This window comes from Piliocolobus tephrosceles, chromosome 2 (genome assembly GCF_002776525.5).
Source record: "Piliocolobus tephrosceles isolate RC106 chromosome 2, ASM277652v3, whole genome shotgun sequence".
Taxonomy (NCBI): Eukaryota; Metazoa; Chordata; class Mammalia; order Primates; family Cercopithecidae; genus Piliocolobus; species Piliocolobus tephrosceles.
Window position 1 is genome coordinate 74,180,586 of NC_045435.1, and position 15,593 is coordinate 74,196,178.

General features: G+C 44.2%; 1 protein-coding gene across 2 annotated transcripts in view; it reads right to left on the reverse strand.

Annotated features, from left to right (window-relative positions):
- PTPRG (protein tyrosine phosphatase receptor type G) overlaps positions 1-15,593 on the reverse strand; it is a 743,582-nt gene that overhangs the window by 88,555 nt on the left and 639,434 nt on the right. For both annotated transcript variants that reach the window (XM_023200598.2, XM_023200591.2), the window contains exons 10-12: positions 13,975-14,083; positions 7,914-7,963; positions 5,551-6,328 (exon numbers count right to left, since the gene is read on the reverse strand). In XM_023200598.2, the coding sequence (XP_023056366.1) occupies positions 5,551-6,328; positions 7,914-7,963; positions 13,975-14,083 (937 nt within the window). The remainder of the gene's footprint in view (positions 1-5,550; positions 6,329-7,913; positions 7,964-13,974; positions 14,084-15,593) is intronic.

A 15,593-nucleotide genomic window follows, 5' to 3' on the forward strand; every position in this document is an offset into this window, starting at 1 on the left:
AATATTCCTAGGGAGAAGGACAGAATTGCCTCCGGTTGAGAACCACTGTCACAAATGGAAAGTTGGTCTCTTTTTAAAAGCACACATTAAAATATTCACTTAATAATTAATACTGCATCTGAAATCATCTGGTATTGCTAATTCTGGGAACTGGTGCCAAAGCCAGCACCACGTGGGGAGGATCCCCCAGGATTACAGAGTCAGAGCCCATGTTTGGGCTTTGTCTTGCCACGGGCCGTGTGGTTCTGGGCACGTTCCTTCATCTGAGCCTCCTTCCCTCACCTGCATGACGGCAACAAAGCATGACATTCATGGGAGTACTCTAGGATCAGTGACATACTCAGCTGGCCTTCTGCACAGGCAGAGCTAGCACAGATGTTCACTGGTGGTGCTGTTATTATTTCTGTAATTAAAGGTTTTCACATTGGGTTCCTTAGTGCTTGAGAGTTCCAAAGAGGCACCTCATGGTTTGTCCAAAGGAGCAGAGTGGCTGCAGCTTTGCACCCTCCACTCTGTCTCAAAGCAGAACAGCAGCCCAGAGCCACTGCCCAGCTGTGTCCACTCTTAGCTCATGGGCCATGCAAATGCAGGCCAGGGGATGGATGTGGCCTGCTGGCTGTGGTATGCCGACCCCTGAAGTGGACTGTCCCCTTGGCACCTGACTCAGGGTTGAGCCAGAAGAGGCAGTTAGTAAACCTTCGGTGCTGAGTGTTCACACACTGGGGTTCTGAGCAAGATTCAATCTGAAAAAAGGGTTTCCCTAATTTAAGGAAACAAAAATGGAGAATCCCAGCACCAAATGATGAATTTGTAGATGACGCCCACTCTGAAATGTGTTTGTAGGGTATGCTGTACTGCACAGTGCCCCCAAGAACATTTCATTGCATCAACTGGCTTCTGGGTTCAGGCTGCGGCTCCTGAGGGTGGGACCACATGCTGGATTTCCATGTAGCAGACATCCAGCTGAGGGCTTTGCACTAAAGAAACGCTAGAAAAAAGCCTGGTGAGAGGGAGGGAGTACACGTAGGCCTTCAAGCCTTCTGAAAGGCTTCCAGGGAAGTTGAAACTCTAGCAATCAACACTCTAGTAGAGGTTGAGCACCAGCGGTTCCTACCTGGCCCAGGGATGGGTTTAGTTTGGCCTACATTTTTAAAAAGGAGAAACTGTTTTAAAAATTTGAGCTTACTTGAAAGTTGGGTGGTTCTGCACAAAAACCTGGATTTCTGGCTCATTAGGCATTCTCACTGGCAGCAATCTGTGGGAGCTGAGTGAGCTGGCCCTCTTTAGAAAGGTCATGTGCTCTTTAATTTGCTGTAGTCCTTACCACTCCCTGATGTCTAACACCTGGTCCTTGTTTCTCATCAGTATTAACTGGTTTCTGTAGGTGTCTGGGTTTGCCACTTCTTCTATAGAAGGATTCCCTTCTTCCCTGCGAGATAATATATTAAAGCCAGTACTCACAGGACTTAAAAAGATGTTATGAAACACCAAAGGAATTTAAACAAGCCTTTTGGAGACACTCATAAAAATATAACAGTGTGTAACTTTACACATTATCACTCTTTTCAGAGACCAGGTATTGATTAAAGTAATTGTTTTTTCTTAATATGAAGAAAAAATAAATGTGGAACAGATTTAAAGCAAATGTACACACAAAGTCCTTAAAATAAATCACTAACATTGAAATGATGGTAATTTCATTGAAAAATAAATACCATACTGGAGAAGGCAGACAGAACAAAGGACAGGGTGAATGGAAGTGAAGCAAGACCTTAAGGATCATTGACTGATGTGGGGTTTGCTTGTTTTACCCTCAGGTCACTCACATCCTTTACTAATCGACAGGCACATGCATATTTCTGCGTAAACCAGGGATTGGCAAATGACAGATTGTGGACCATATCAGACCAACTGCCTGTTTCTGCAAACAAAGTTTTAATTGAAATACTATCACATCCTCTCAGCTGTGTATTGTCTATGGTGGCTTTTGTGCTACAAGGCAGAATTAAGTAGCTGCAACAGTGACCTGTGGCCTGCAAAACTGAAAAAGATTTACTCTCTGGCCCTTAGCTGAAAAAGTTTGCTTATCTCTGGCTTAAACAATCATCACCACCATTTTTAGATTTGAATTGCTTGAAATTCTGAAGGAAGTTTTTTTAGCTTTCAGAAGAAGTGGACCTTCTTACTGAGCTGAAGGTGATAAGGGAAAGCTCTGATTTACCAGTGTTGAGTTTCAGGAGGTCTTTTTTTTTTTTTTTTTTTTTAGAGACAGTCTTGCTCTGTCATACAGGCTGCAGTGCAGTGGCATGATCCTCTCACTGCAGCCTCCGCCTTCCAGGTGGAAGTGATCTCCCACCTCAGCCTCCTAAGTGGCTGGACTACAGGCATAAGCCACTATGCCCTACTAATTGTTGTATTTTTTCTAGAGACGCGGTTTCACCATGTTGCCCAGGCTGATCATGAACTTCTGGATTTAAGCGATCCACCCTCCTTGGCCTCCCAAAGTCCTGGGACTACAGGAGTGAGCCACGGCACCCGGCCATCTGGAGGTCATTTTTTTTTTTTTGAGACGGAGTCTCGCTCTGTTGCCCGGGCTGGAGTGCAGTGGCACAATCTCAGCTCACTGCAAGCTCCGCCTCCCGGGTTCACGCCATTCTCCTGCCTCAGCCTCCCAAGTGGCTGGGATTACAGGTGCCCGCCACCTCGCCCGGCTAGTTTTTTTGTATTTTTTAGTAGAGACGGGGTTTCACCGTGTTCGCCAGGATGGTCTCGATCTCCTGACCTCGTGATCCACCCGTCTTGGCCTCCCACTGGAGGTCATTTTTAATGGCAGCTACTTGGGGACCAATAGTTTTAATGTCCACAGACGAGAGCAAAGGAAAAGGCTATGGGGGGGCCTCCTCACAGTCACCATCATTGTGTGGCAACTGGCCTGCTGACAGCTCCTATTTGTCGCTGACAGCTCCTATTTGTCACTGACAGCGAGGGGGTCTCCACAGCCACACCACCTTCGGCATTAAGCATGATCATTAGCTCCACTTGGCAAATGAGTACACGGCACGGGACTAAGACTTACCTGAGGACCCCGAGTGGATAAGGGACAGAGCCGACTGGGTTGATCTGACTCCCAAAGCCACTCTGCCAAGATTGTAGATGTTCTCAGATTTCTGTAGGATGGAAGCTGAAGACCAACACACCTCATACCTGCAGTAGGGAGCCCCCAAAGTTTACCATCCGTTTCTTCTCCCCTGTCTCTGGAATCTGGAACCTGACTCCAATGGCAAGAACTCATTTCTACTTACCTGGGGCGGTCCCAGTCCCTGCCTCTCTCCCATCTCTCAAACTGTAAATACTCCCAGCCTAAACTCTCAGCAGCCATATTTTTCAGGAATGTGGTCAAACAAATGTTTAAGAGGAGCAGGCTGAGAATGCTACTTTGCCAGAGTCCATAGTCCAGAGGCCGAACACTCAAGCCTGAAAATCAATTCCAAGTCCACCACCTGTCTTTGTAGAAAACACACTGGTCCAAGCCACCATTACTACTGCCTCCTAAATGGTCTTCTTTCATCCATTCCTGCCTTCCTATATCATCTCCATGCAGAGGCCTGAGTGGTCTTTCAAAAAATCAATCAAGTAATGCTGCAGCTGAAATCTACCAGTGGTGGCTCACTTCTAGTAGAACGAAATCATCAGCGTGGTCAATGAGTACCTTTCCAGAGCACCTCCATCAATCTCTAAATCCATCCCCTTCTCTCCCCTGCACTGTCTCTGGTCTAACCACATTGGCCTGATAGCTCCTCAACTAGTCCAAATTAATTCCCCACTGTAGGGTCCCTGGACCTGCTGTTCCTGCAGCTCAGAATTCCCCTCCCTGGATCTTTGCATGGCTAGCTCCTACTTACCACTTGGATCTCTGCTCAGAGGTCATCTTTGACCACTCAAAGCTACACTGTCCCTCCGCTCCCCAACCGCAGCAATTAAGGTTACTTAAGGGTATGTATTTCTTTACTGGCATATTCTCAAGCTCCCCTACCGGAACGCAAACCCCGAGAGAAGAAAAGTCTGTGTTGACCTATGTTCTACTCCCAAAGCCTAGCTTGGTGCCTCTTATACAGTGGGCATTCCACACATGTTTCTTCAGTATCTTCAAATGCAAGAAATTCAACTTTTTCAAAGTAATTTCTAGAGGGAATGTCACTGTTCATACAGAAACAGCTTCCCAAGTGGCCCCATATTTCCTTCACTCAGTTCCACAAAAGGCTACTCTGCACCTTTCCCCAAATCACAGCAAAAGGGAGCAATACCCACAGGAGACCTCCACTTCAAAAAATTAGTTCATACTAGCTTTAAGAGGAAAGTAATTCAAAACATGAAAATTTATTCTAAGTTGTATCTTAACATACGAGATCTCAGCTTTAGATGAATTTTAATGTTTACAAGTGCAAAAGCAAATAAATATTTACCAGTTGCTTTTTTTTTTGCACTCTTATAACTCCACAACAGCTTAGACGCAAAAAAAATTGTTGCTAAACATCTTGTAGTCTGGCAAAATGAAGAATTTCTTATTAAGAAAAGCCCTCACAACAATAACAACTCCTCATGCTTATGGCTCCCTTGCAGAAACTATCAGGATGGTTCATTAAGATTTGAGCATATGATAGAGCAACAGAATTGCCACCAGGAGGGGTAAGATGAGGATCTCATGCCCTGGCCTCACTGTCTATACACTGGCTCATTCCCACAGCAATGGGAGCTCTGGGGAGAAAGGGCCGTATTTCTTGGGCAAGGACCATGGGCTCTCCCCAAGCTGAAGCCTTTCATTCTGTAGATTTCCATGAACACGTCACTTCTCCAGAGTGGCCTTTCTCAGTTAAGGTAGGCCCCTGTCCTCTCCGTAATTCTCTTGGACAGCATCCTGTTTATTTCTTCTATTACCATTTCACAGTTGAAAACTTCAGTTAGCTAGCTTTTCCAGGTTGCCAGTTAACCATCTAGCTTGCCAGTTAACCATCTAGCTTGCCGATTAACCACCATCTAGCTTGCTGGCTTTATAACGTTCCTGTTACCTCACTTCCGGGCACGTGCTCCAGCTAGCTGCTGTCATCTGTCTGCCTTCCCCTTTAAACTTTCTAGTCAGGGACCAGGCTCCCCTGGGACAGCACCCTGCCCAGTCCCTGGCAGCAAACTAGCCATTTATACATATATTATATAATGAATATGGAATGAAATCTTAATAAATAAACGTCTTAAGATCGATGGCTTTTTTAATTCATTTATATCATTGCCTGGTTGAAGTCCCTTGAGTTATTCTGAGGCAAGAAAACAAACATCAAAGAAAGACTTTCTCCAGCATAAGAGAGTAGGCTTTTGGAGTAAAATAGGGACACACATTCACACATTCACACGTGTGCACCTTTCCTATGATGGACATACATGGTTCTAAGAATATGAAGTAGTTCCTGAAGCTTCACCTTCTACTCTCAATTTTGTGAAAAAGGGTACGACCGTTCACAGCAGCAGAAACTCTCAAAGAGGACCTGTGCCACTTACCTGGATTAACAGTGATAAATCTGCTGTCTTCAGAAAATCGGTCCCCATGGGACACAGGCTTTTTAGATGGCATTTCGGGCCTCTTGGGATCACTGCCTGCATACTGCTCCTCTGTGGCGGTGGGGGGCACTTGGGTGGAGGTGACCGCATCGGGGTCCGGGCCTGGGCCGGCATCCCTCCTTGCGCCTGTCTGGTCTGTGGGGATGGCAGTGTGGTCCTGCTCACGCCCAGGTATAGTATGATGTCCCCCTTCGGCAGTCCTTTTGGGAGACGAAGGTGCGGGGCTGGGCTCCGTCTGGTTCCGCTCCTCGGCAGCGTGGGTCACCCCACTCTTCTCCTTCTTTTCGGAGTCCTTCTCTCCATCCTCCTCGTGCTCCCGCTCCCCATCCTCACTCTCACTTTTCTCATCCTTCTCTCCTTCCTCCGTGCCCTCGCTGTCCTTGGTTGGTGATGAATCACCATCTGGCCCTGGAGAAGCCAAGGCCTCTGTGGTGGCGAGGACTGGCCTAGCCGCCTGCTTGCTGGCTGAGGCGGCTGTCGGGAGGCGTGTGGGCCACACGGTGCTGGGGAAAGAGGAGATGCCACCACCGCTGAACCCCAGGCCGGCGAGGAGCGTGCTGGTGACCACCGAGGCCACTGTGGCCTGGCTGCCGCTGGAGGAGGGGCCCATCCCAGTTGCCATGGAAACAAATGAGAATGGGATGCCAGAGGACGTCCAGGTAGAAGACCCCGAGCTGATGGGGGCCATGTCGGCTGAAGAGGCAGGAGACGCTGTAGGCTGGGAAGGATTACCCGGCAAGGGTGGAAAAGAGGCAAAAGAAGAAAAAGCAGAGAAGCATTAGTAATTAACATTGGGAATGAGGCCCTGGTTGTCATCCTCTGAGGATTTTACTCATCTATGCTATGGAGTTTTCCAATGTATGGCATAAAGTTGACATTAGGTGGTCCATGGGTGATCAACTTTTATTTTAATGGTTTTATAATAATTGTGAACATGTGAAAAAGCATAACTAGTGAATCAGACTCAGCTTTTCACTGATACTACCCAAGATGAGGCTGAGTGCCAAAAAAAAGTGAGTAGTGTTAAAGCTGACTTACACAACAAAGAAGTCATGAATTGGAAAAATCAGATGGCCATCTGTTCTTGGGGTGACGAGAGGCAGAAGACCTTTGATTTTATGTATATCACCAACACTTGAGGAGATACTCAGCTCTAGGTCTGGAAAAATACTGGGTGATCCAGTCCAACCCCACTGTCTCCCAGTGAGGAAGCGGGTGGACAAGGAGGGAAAGCAGCCTGCCCAGGTCTGCAATGACAGGGTCAGAGGCAGGAGCCATGCTCTGCATTGTATGCTCTGGGCACTGGTTGACATCTCTGCATCTCCATGTTGGGCACCGCAGAGTCACTGTACCTTTCAGCTTCTAAGTTTATCCATGGGAAAATCTGAGCCCATACAGATGACAACAACATCAACAACAATAACAAGAATTCCAATTAACGAATGCCAACTGTGTGCCAGGGCTTCCCATGCTACTCTGGAGGCAGGCATGATCATCACCTCATTTTGCAGGTTAGGAAACGGAGACAGAGATGTTAACAAGGCACAAACGCAGGGTTGCCTGGGTCCAAGACTCGGCTCGTTCTTAGCACCATACTAAATTGGGGCTCAAATCTGGGGGTTTTACTCACATAAGGTATCTCAGGAAAACAAGAAGTGCTGCTCTGAGCTATTAGTCTAAATTTTAGCTTGCCCTCTGGGTGATGCTGGACACATTACTTTAACTCACTGAGCCTCGGTTTCCTAATCTGTAAAACAGGAATAACAGTAACACTGACCTTGTGGGCTGCCTGGAGAAGTAAATAAAATAATCCGTGCCTGAAACCCAGGAAGAGTTTAGTGAATTTTAGGCTATTATTATTATCACCACGGCTGTGATTAGTATTTTAATTATTCATTATACGAACCAGAGCTGGGGAAACTAAGATATTAATTCTGGTTCCAGAAATTTCCAGATCCATATAACTTTAGGCAAATGACAACCTCTGAATTTGAGCATATGTCAAATGAAAGGGTTGGAACAGATTTAACCCCTTTGTGGTCCTGCATCGTCTGATCCCACAAATTGTAACTAAAAATATGAAGAATTTTTACCTTCACAAAATTATACAATATAACCACCTAACACTTTTGCACAGCTTGTAAGGTATTGAATTATAAAAAGTGAATAATGTAATTTTTTTCTCTACCATAACCGCTTTACATAGAGCAGTTTAACAACATTATACTGCCACCTCGTGGTGACAGTTTTAACTGCAAGCAAATTAACAGCCACGACAAAGCAATTTCCCATTCTCTACTTACCACTCCTGTTTTCACTATTCTGGTCCCTTGGAATATTCGAGTGGTATTAGCTGAGAAATAAAGAAATTACATTTAAGCAATAAAACTTTTTTTGTGGCTCTAACAAGACATTCCTCATGAACACAAATCTGAATTACATATAATTTTCACATGTCAAAATATTATTCTGTAGATTTTTTCCAACCATTTAAAAATGTAAAACCCTTCTTGGCCTATGAGTCATACAAAAACATACAGAGAGCTAGATTTGGTGTGTGGATAGTAGCATGCTGACTCCTGTCTTAAGCTATTAGTTAAAAAATTATTTTTCAATTTTTATTGTTTTCTGTTTTATTGAGGTAAAAATTTAGTAAAATGCATAGGATAGAGGTGTATACTTAAATGAATTTTACATATGTAAACACCTGTGTAACCACTCCCCATAGTAAGATAAAGACATTTGCCAGTGCTTTGCTGGAGGAAAGGTGTACCTGTGTTGGCATCTAGTCAATATCCACCTCTGCCCCCAAAGCTAGCCATTATTTGGACTCTGTCAGTTTTACCTGTATCTGAACTTGATTTAAATTATCGTATTACACCATTGTTCCTCCACTACTATCTTTCTGGTCATGATTTCTTACCTTTTTTTGTGATTCTAATTATCCATCCTTAACTTATTACTGTTTACCTTAAATTGGTACTTTCACCACTTGTTAAAAATGTAAGAACTGTATGATAATTTAATTCTATTTGCCCACCTTACCTTTTGTGTACTGTTATATTTCTATTCCTACCTAAATTTTAAAATCCTGTAAGCTACTGCCAATTGTTTTAAATGGTCCAATGATTTTATATTAACCATACATTACCCTTTTTGGTGTTTATTTCTTCCTGTAGCTCTATTCTCCTACATGTTATTAAACAATATAACTTAGAAAACAATTTTTAAGATTATGGTAAAATACATGACAGAATTTACCATCTTAAAATTTTTAAAAAATGGCCAGGCACAGTGGCTCAAGAGCCTGTAATCCCAGCACTTTGGGAGGCCGAGGTGGGCAGATCATGAGGTCAGGAGATCGAGACCATCCTGGCGAACATGGTGAAACCTCGTCTCTACTAAAATACAAAAAATTAGCCAGGCGTGGTAGCGCGCACCTGTAGTCCCAGCTACTTGGGAGGCTGAGGCAATTGCTTGAACCTGGGAGGCGGAGGTTGCAGTGAGCCAAGATAGCGACACTGCACTCCAGCCTGGCAACAGAGCAAGACTTCATCTCAAAAATAAATAAATGAATAAATAAAAATTAAATAAAAAAAATTACTGTCGTAACCATGTTTAAGTGTATGGTTGAGTGGTGTTAAGGTTGTTCACACAGTTGTACAAACATTACTTCTATCCATCTCCAGAACTTTGTCATCTTGCAAAATAGAAACTCTGTCTGCATTAAAGAACCCGTTTCTTCCTTCCCCCAACCCTGGCAACCACCACGGTACTTTCTCTATGAATCTGACTGCTCTGGATACTTCGTATAAGTGGAATCATATATATTTGTCCTTTTGTGTCTCACTTATTTTACTCAGCGTAACGTCCTCAAGCTTGATCCACCTTGCAGCATGTGTCAGAATGCCCTTCGTTTTTGAGGGTGAATAATATTCCATTGTATGTATATAGCACGTTTTGTTTATGCCTTCATCAGTCAATGCACACTTGGGTTGCTTTCACCTTTTGGCTACTGCAAATAATGCTAAACAACACGACTTTTAAAAAACCCCGTCAAACTGCTTCTATGTGGTTCTTTCAAAAACCAAAAGTGCTATGTAAACTGAAAAGCTGCTTCCTATATACACTGAGAGATTAGCGAAAATGCTAATTACCAAAATAATAACACTTGTACCTGCTATGATATTTACCAAAACCAGAAATGGCAAGTGACCCACATATATTTTTGTTTGGCCTGCAAACTTTTATAAAGACAAAACAAAACAGAATTTGCCACCAAAATTGTAGATGGTAGCCTTCTCTAAAGCTCTCAATCTCTTGCTTATCTGAAAACTCACAATAATGGCAAAACTAGGCTCATCTTCCAGCAGGGCACCTTTCAGCTGGGACTGAGTGTCTATCACCCCCTTTAGCTGGCCACATGGTCTCTGATTTCCCACTGATGGCACTCCCCTCATGTGTACATGCCCCCTGCCTGGCCCCATGGGCGCTGGAGTTTGCAACCTTGACCTGATGATACATCCATTTTGCATAGTTGGAAAGTCAAATGTGTGTAGAGACAAATGTGAGGAACAGACCCATCTAAGTAAAATAACTCTTTACGTCCCAGGTCAAATAAGGCAGCAAAGAAAGCAAATAAGGGGGGTCTCACCCAGCCTAAATATATACTTCCACGATCACTGAGCTGCTCAAAGATCAATACTGTATGCTTCAGACAGGTGTGCATGCCTCCCCTAGTTGAGACAGGAAAAAAGGTTCCCAGGAGGAACAACTTTACCTGCCCTTTTAAAGGGGCTCTACTTAAGGCCAACAAACTGAACAGCCACTCCATCAGCATGTGGCTTTCCACTGGTCTTGAACAATCTCCACTGGGGTCAATATCCACTGGGGTCAGTGATAGCCCTGGTGACTAGAAGCTTCTACAGGACCTTTCATATCAGGAGTTTAGTTTAACCTAGGGTCCATGGGCCTAATGGGATTTTTCTAAGCTCTCACTGCTAATGGTGCCCTTTTTTCCACTATGCATGTAGGCAGCCAATATCAACTGCATTCACAGGACCTGCAGCTTTGTCTCTGACTGAAATCTCAGATATTTTCATACTACCTTAGAGTTGTTGTAGCTATTTTGGAATATCATTGATGTTCATCACTATTCAGAAATCACTGGAGCTAACAGACCAACCACTTGTCATTTAATACCTTACTTTTAAAAAACACACATATTATTATATCCCGAATGTGTTTAAAATATTTTGACAACTGTATTGAATATAATTGATTCCTTTCCTATGTATTGCACTTATTTATCTAAAACCATTCTGAGAGAGAATCCATGGGCTTTGCCACGGATGGGTCTGTGGCTCAAAGAATTCAGCTTCTAAATCCCCATTTTCCATGACTGTTGAGAACTGCAAAAAGGCTTTGAATATCTAATCAATATTTTCATCCTTTTGTTGAAGACTGTGGATGTTTGGTAATTTTTACTCTTTGGGGTAGGCCACTGCTGTGTGTTAGTGATTGGGCTTTGCGATAAGAAAACCCAACTCAACTTAGCAGCAGAGATTTTCTGAAGTCACCTGCACGCAAGCCATCATTTTCCTGTTTGTAAAATAACCCCTACTGCACCAGCTGCCAGAAAGTGAGGTTCAGATGAAATAACTTATGTAAAAATGCTCTGTTGCTGTGAGCCATTCTACAAATATTGCTTGCTATTATTATTGCTATATCTTCCACAGTAAGGTAAACATATTTATTGTAATGTTACATATAACCTCAATAGTGTTATATTTACTATAATATGGTAAATATTCCATGTGGCTTCCTAATGTTCCCAAGCCAGATTAAATTTATTATTGAGAAACCTAATCTTTCTGAAAAAGGAGGTATCTTTTTTCTTTCCATTTTAAAACTTGCCCCCTTATCAACATAGAGGGATAAACACAAATACATGTAATGAGTAAACTCATGTCCACCTCTGAGCAAAGAAAGACTGTAGACAAGGAGACACTGGCCATTTTCAGCAAGTCATTGTGATCAGACATTTAAACTATTCCATGCTTTGAACTTACTAGCTGACAGGGCCTTTTTGAATTACATTATATTATAAACATTTAATTTTTCAAAGTCCATGCAGAAGCCAGGGGGCTCTGGGGCCTATTAATCAGGTAAGGCAGTTCTGCAGATTCTAGGCTCTTGGAAGGAGCACATGGGAGGCCTAATCATGATTTATGTGTCCAAAGTTCCAGGGCCCCGGCCTCAGCAAGCTCCCGGTCTGGCTTCTTTCTTTCTCCCCTAGGCCAGCACAGACCTGGCCGTGGCCTGCAGTCCTTCCTCAACACAGGGAAAGAGACCAATATGTTCATGGTAAAGGTGGACACAGGGAGCATGATTTATTTATGAAAAAAATGCAGCTATGCTCATTTCCATTAGTTTAAATGGAAGGATGAGATCAATGTGAACATTAGCAAAGAATATTTAAATACTAAATGGAAAATGTTCAAGCCAGAAGGGACCCTTGGAGGAAATCTAGGCTGGAGGGCTTCTAATCCTAGGTTTATTATTTATTATTTTTATATACTAATACTAAGGGGGAGATTTATACATGGTGCCAGTAACTAGCACTATTTACCCTGCATCATTCTACAAAGACCCTGTGGGGTAGGTACTACAGATACTGTCACTTTTTGGATTGGGAAACTATAGGTTCAAGCAGTTAAGAAACATTCTCAAAGTTGCGCAGCTTCTAAGAGGCAGCCAGGACTCAGACCAGAGGTCCTTACTCCAGAACCCCTTACAGTGCCTGCCAGTTCCCAGGGCCATCAGGGCCAACTTGTGAAAGCTCAGATTCCTGGATAACGGCCCCTGCCCCAGGTAAGATTCTGATGCAGTTGGTCTGGGAGGGGCCCATGAATGTGCACTTCTCAAATGAGGCTTCCAGGAGATCTTGCTGCTGCTGCTGCTGCTGCTGCTGCTGGTCCACAACTCACATGCCTTACTGGGCCCCCACAGTTGTATGTAAAATTCTGGCACTTTGTAGGGAAAATATCCAAACCTTCATCAGATCCATAACTCAAAAAGGGTTCACCACTGGCCTGGTTAACCTGGTGTGGGTTTCTTATTTGACAGATACCCGAGAAGTCAAGGACATGATTTAAGAGGACCTCAGGCTGGCAGAGCAGAGTCCAGCACCCCGGTCCCTACTTCCATGCTGTTCTTAAGGCCTGTCATCAAACCAAATCAGCAAACTACTGCCCATGGCTATAGCCTGTAGCTGCCTAAATAATACTGGAACCAGGACTGGGATTAGGTTGGGGCAAGTAGGACATAGTGTATCCTATCTATCTCTACTTAAAATTCAGTTATTTTATTCATGAGATTTTTACATTAATTTTGCTTTTATTTTTATTTTTGTATTTATTTTATTTCATTTTCATTTTTTCGAGATGGAATTTCACACTTGTTGCCCAGCCTGGAGTACAGTGGCGCGATCTCGGCTCCCTGCAATCTCCACCTTCCAGGTTCAAGAGATTCTCCTGCCTCAGCCATCCGAGTAGCCGGGATTATAGGTGCCCACCACCACGTCCAGCTAATTTTTGTGTTTTTATTAGAGACGGGGTTTTCACCATGTTGGCCAGGCTGGTCTCGAACTCCTGACCTCGTGATCCACCCGCCTCAGCCTCCCAAAGTGCTGGGATAACAGGCATGAGCCACTTTACCTGGCCTAATTTTCTTTTAAAAAACATCCGATTAAAATGTTATGTCTCTTGATCACTCAATTTTTTTTGGTGCCCCTTAAAATTTTGAGCAAAGGCAAATGTCCCACTTGCTTTACCCTAGTTCTGGCCCTGGACCTTTCTATTAGTCCCTAAATCATCAGGACCATCTATCTAGATCCAGGAATCTCAAGGATCCTGCAGGCAGGGGCTTGTTTGTGCGGCTTGCAAGTCAGAAGAGTGAGGCGTAGCTGTTTTGGGCTGCAGTTTTTGAGAGAACAGCTAACTGAATCACGTTAGAAAGACAAAGAGGATATTCGACGGTACAACTTGGAGGTGATTTTGTGATCTGTCACAGTGCTGGACAGTGACTGAGAGAAAGGCCCAAGTACTTAGTTCTCCACAGTTGGAAAATAACAATAAAACAAACAATCAAAAATGCTTTGTTTTTTTCTCCCCTAATCTGCCTATAAAACCTCCAGCCTAAAAGACCTAAATTACTAGGACTTCCCACATAGACTTTAAAACCCTACACTGATTCTTTGGCCAGACTTGTATTCTTCCACAGCACCTGAGCAGGAAGAAGCAGAAAGCATCGGGAGAGAGTCTTAGGAGCGCCCCAGGCCACAGGAGGGGAAGCCAGCCTTACCTTGAAACAGCATCGTCTGGCTGAAGTCGCTGCGCATGTCGTTCCGACACACGGCCTGGACTCGGAACAGGTAAAGGCTATCGGGTGAGACATGGCTAATGGTGGCTTTCTGTAGGTAAAGAAGGAAAAGGCAATGAGTTAGTTTTGAAGGCCAGGGCACACTTTGCATTCTAAAGCCAAACCTGAGTGCCCTGGCAAAGCCTGACAGACGTGATGCTTCCCTGCTGACCAAAGGCTCACTTTGGAAGGAAAGACCATTTGGACCCTGCCTGGGAATCTTTTTATGAACTTCCTTGGGAACTGTTTTCCACACCGAAATGTGCAGGACACAGGAAAGAGTAACATTATTCTTTTTTTTTTTTTTGAGATGAAGTCTCGCTCTGTCACCTAGGCTGGAGTTCAATGGTGAAATCTCAGCTCACTGCAACTTCCGTCTCCCAGGTTCAAGTGATTCTCCTGCCTCAGCCTCCCGAGTAGCTGGGATTATAGGAGCCTGCCACCAAGCCCAGCTAATTTTTGTATTTTTAGTAGAGACAGTGTTTCGCCATGTTGGCCAGGCTGGTCTCAAACTCCTGACCTCAGATCATCTGCCCGCCTCAGCCTCCCAAAGTGCTGGGATTATAGGCGTGAGCCACCCTGCCCGCCCACGTCTGTTTCTTTACAGTTTAAAGGCCTCACTGTCTTTGTATTACGGAGAGTACGGGGCATGATGCAAGGAAGAACACCAGGCTAGAAGGCAGAGGACATGGCCTCCTCATACCACTCACAAGCTGTGGGGTTCTGAGCCAGTTCTTTCAGCCTCTGCTATCTTCTATAAAATGGGGAGAGGAAGAGCTACTTCATAGGTGCTTGTGAGAAGTATGTAACATAGGCCCAGCAAACCTTGCTCAGAGGTAGAACACACCAAGCAACAGAAAGAATGCCACCTGGCTAACACAGGAGTGTTGGCAAGCTGTGGCCCACTGTCTGTTTTTATAAATAAAGTTTTATTGGCAAACAGCCATGGCCATTTGTTTATGTAGGTCTATGGCTGCCCCTACTCTACAGTGGCAGAGTTGAGTAGTTATGCCAGAGACTGCATGACCTGTAAAGCCTCAGATATTTACAATCTGGTCCTTTCCAGAAAAAAAGTTTGCCAACCTCTGGTCAAACATCAGCCAAATCCAGGTCCCTCTTCCTCACAGTTTCATTCTGGCAACCTTTAAAAATGAGAAAATGTAAACTACCCAAAAAGCGGGCAGTACTTGTTTCCTAAAGAAACAAGAAAAGCAACTGATGTTCAAAGACTCTTCCTAATAGATGAGTTGTCTTATCATCAAAGCACGTATTCTGAGCCAAGTATAGAAGCAGCTCTGTGAGCTTAACCACCAGGTGGGAGTGGGTTTTCCCGACGCAGCTACAGAAAACCTCTGAACTGGTATTAACATGTTATTGTGGCCATATCTGCTGATGTTGCCTTGAAAGCAGCTTCCTAGTGAGAGGGGTAGGCGAGGGTCGTGGTATTTAACTTGAAGCCTCATTTATCTCGTTTGGAAAAGATAGGCAGGCCGGGCGCGGTGGCTCAAGCCTGTAATCCCAGCACTTTGGGAGGCCGAGACGGGTAGATCACGAGGTCAGGA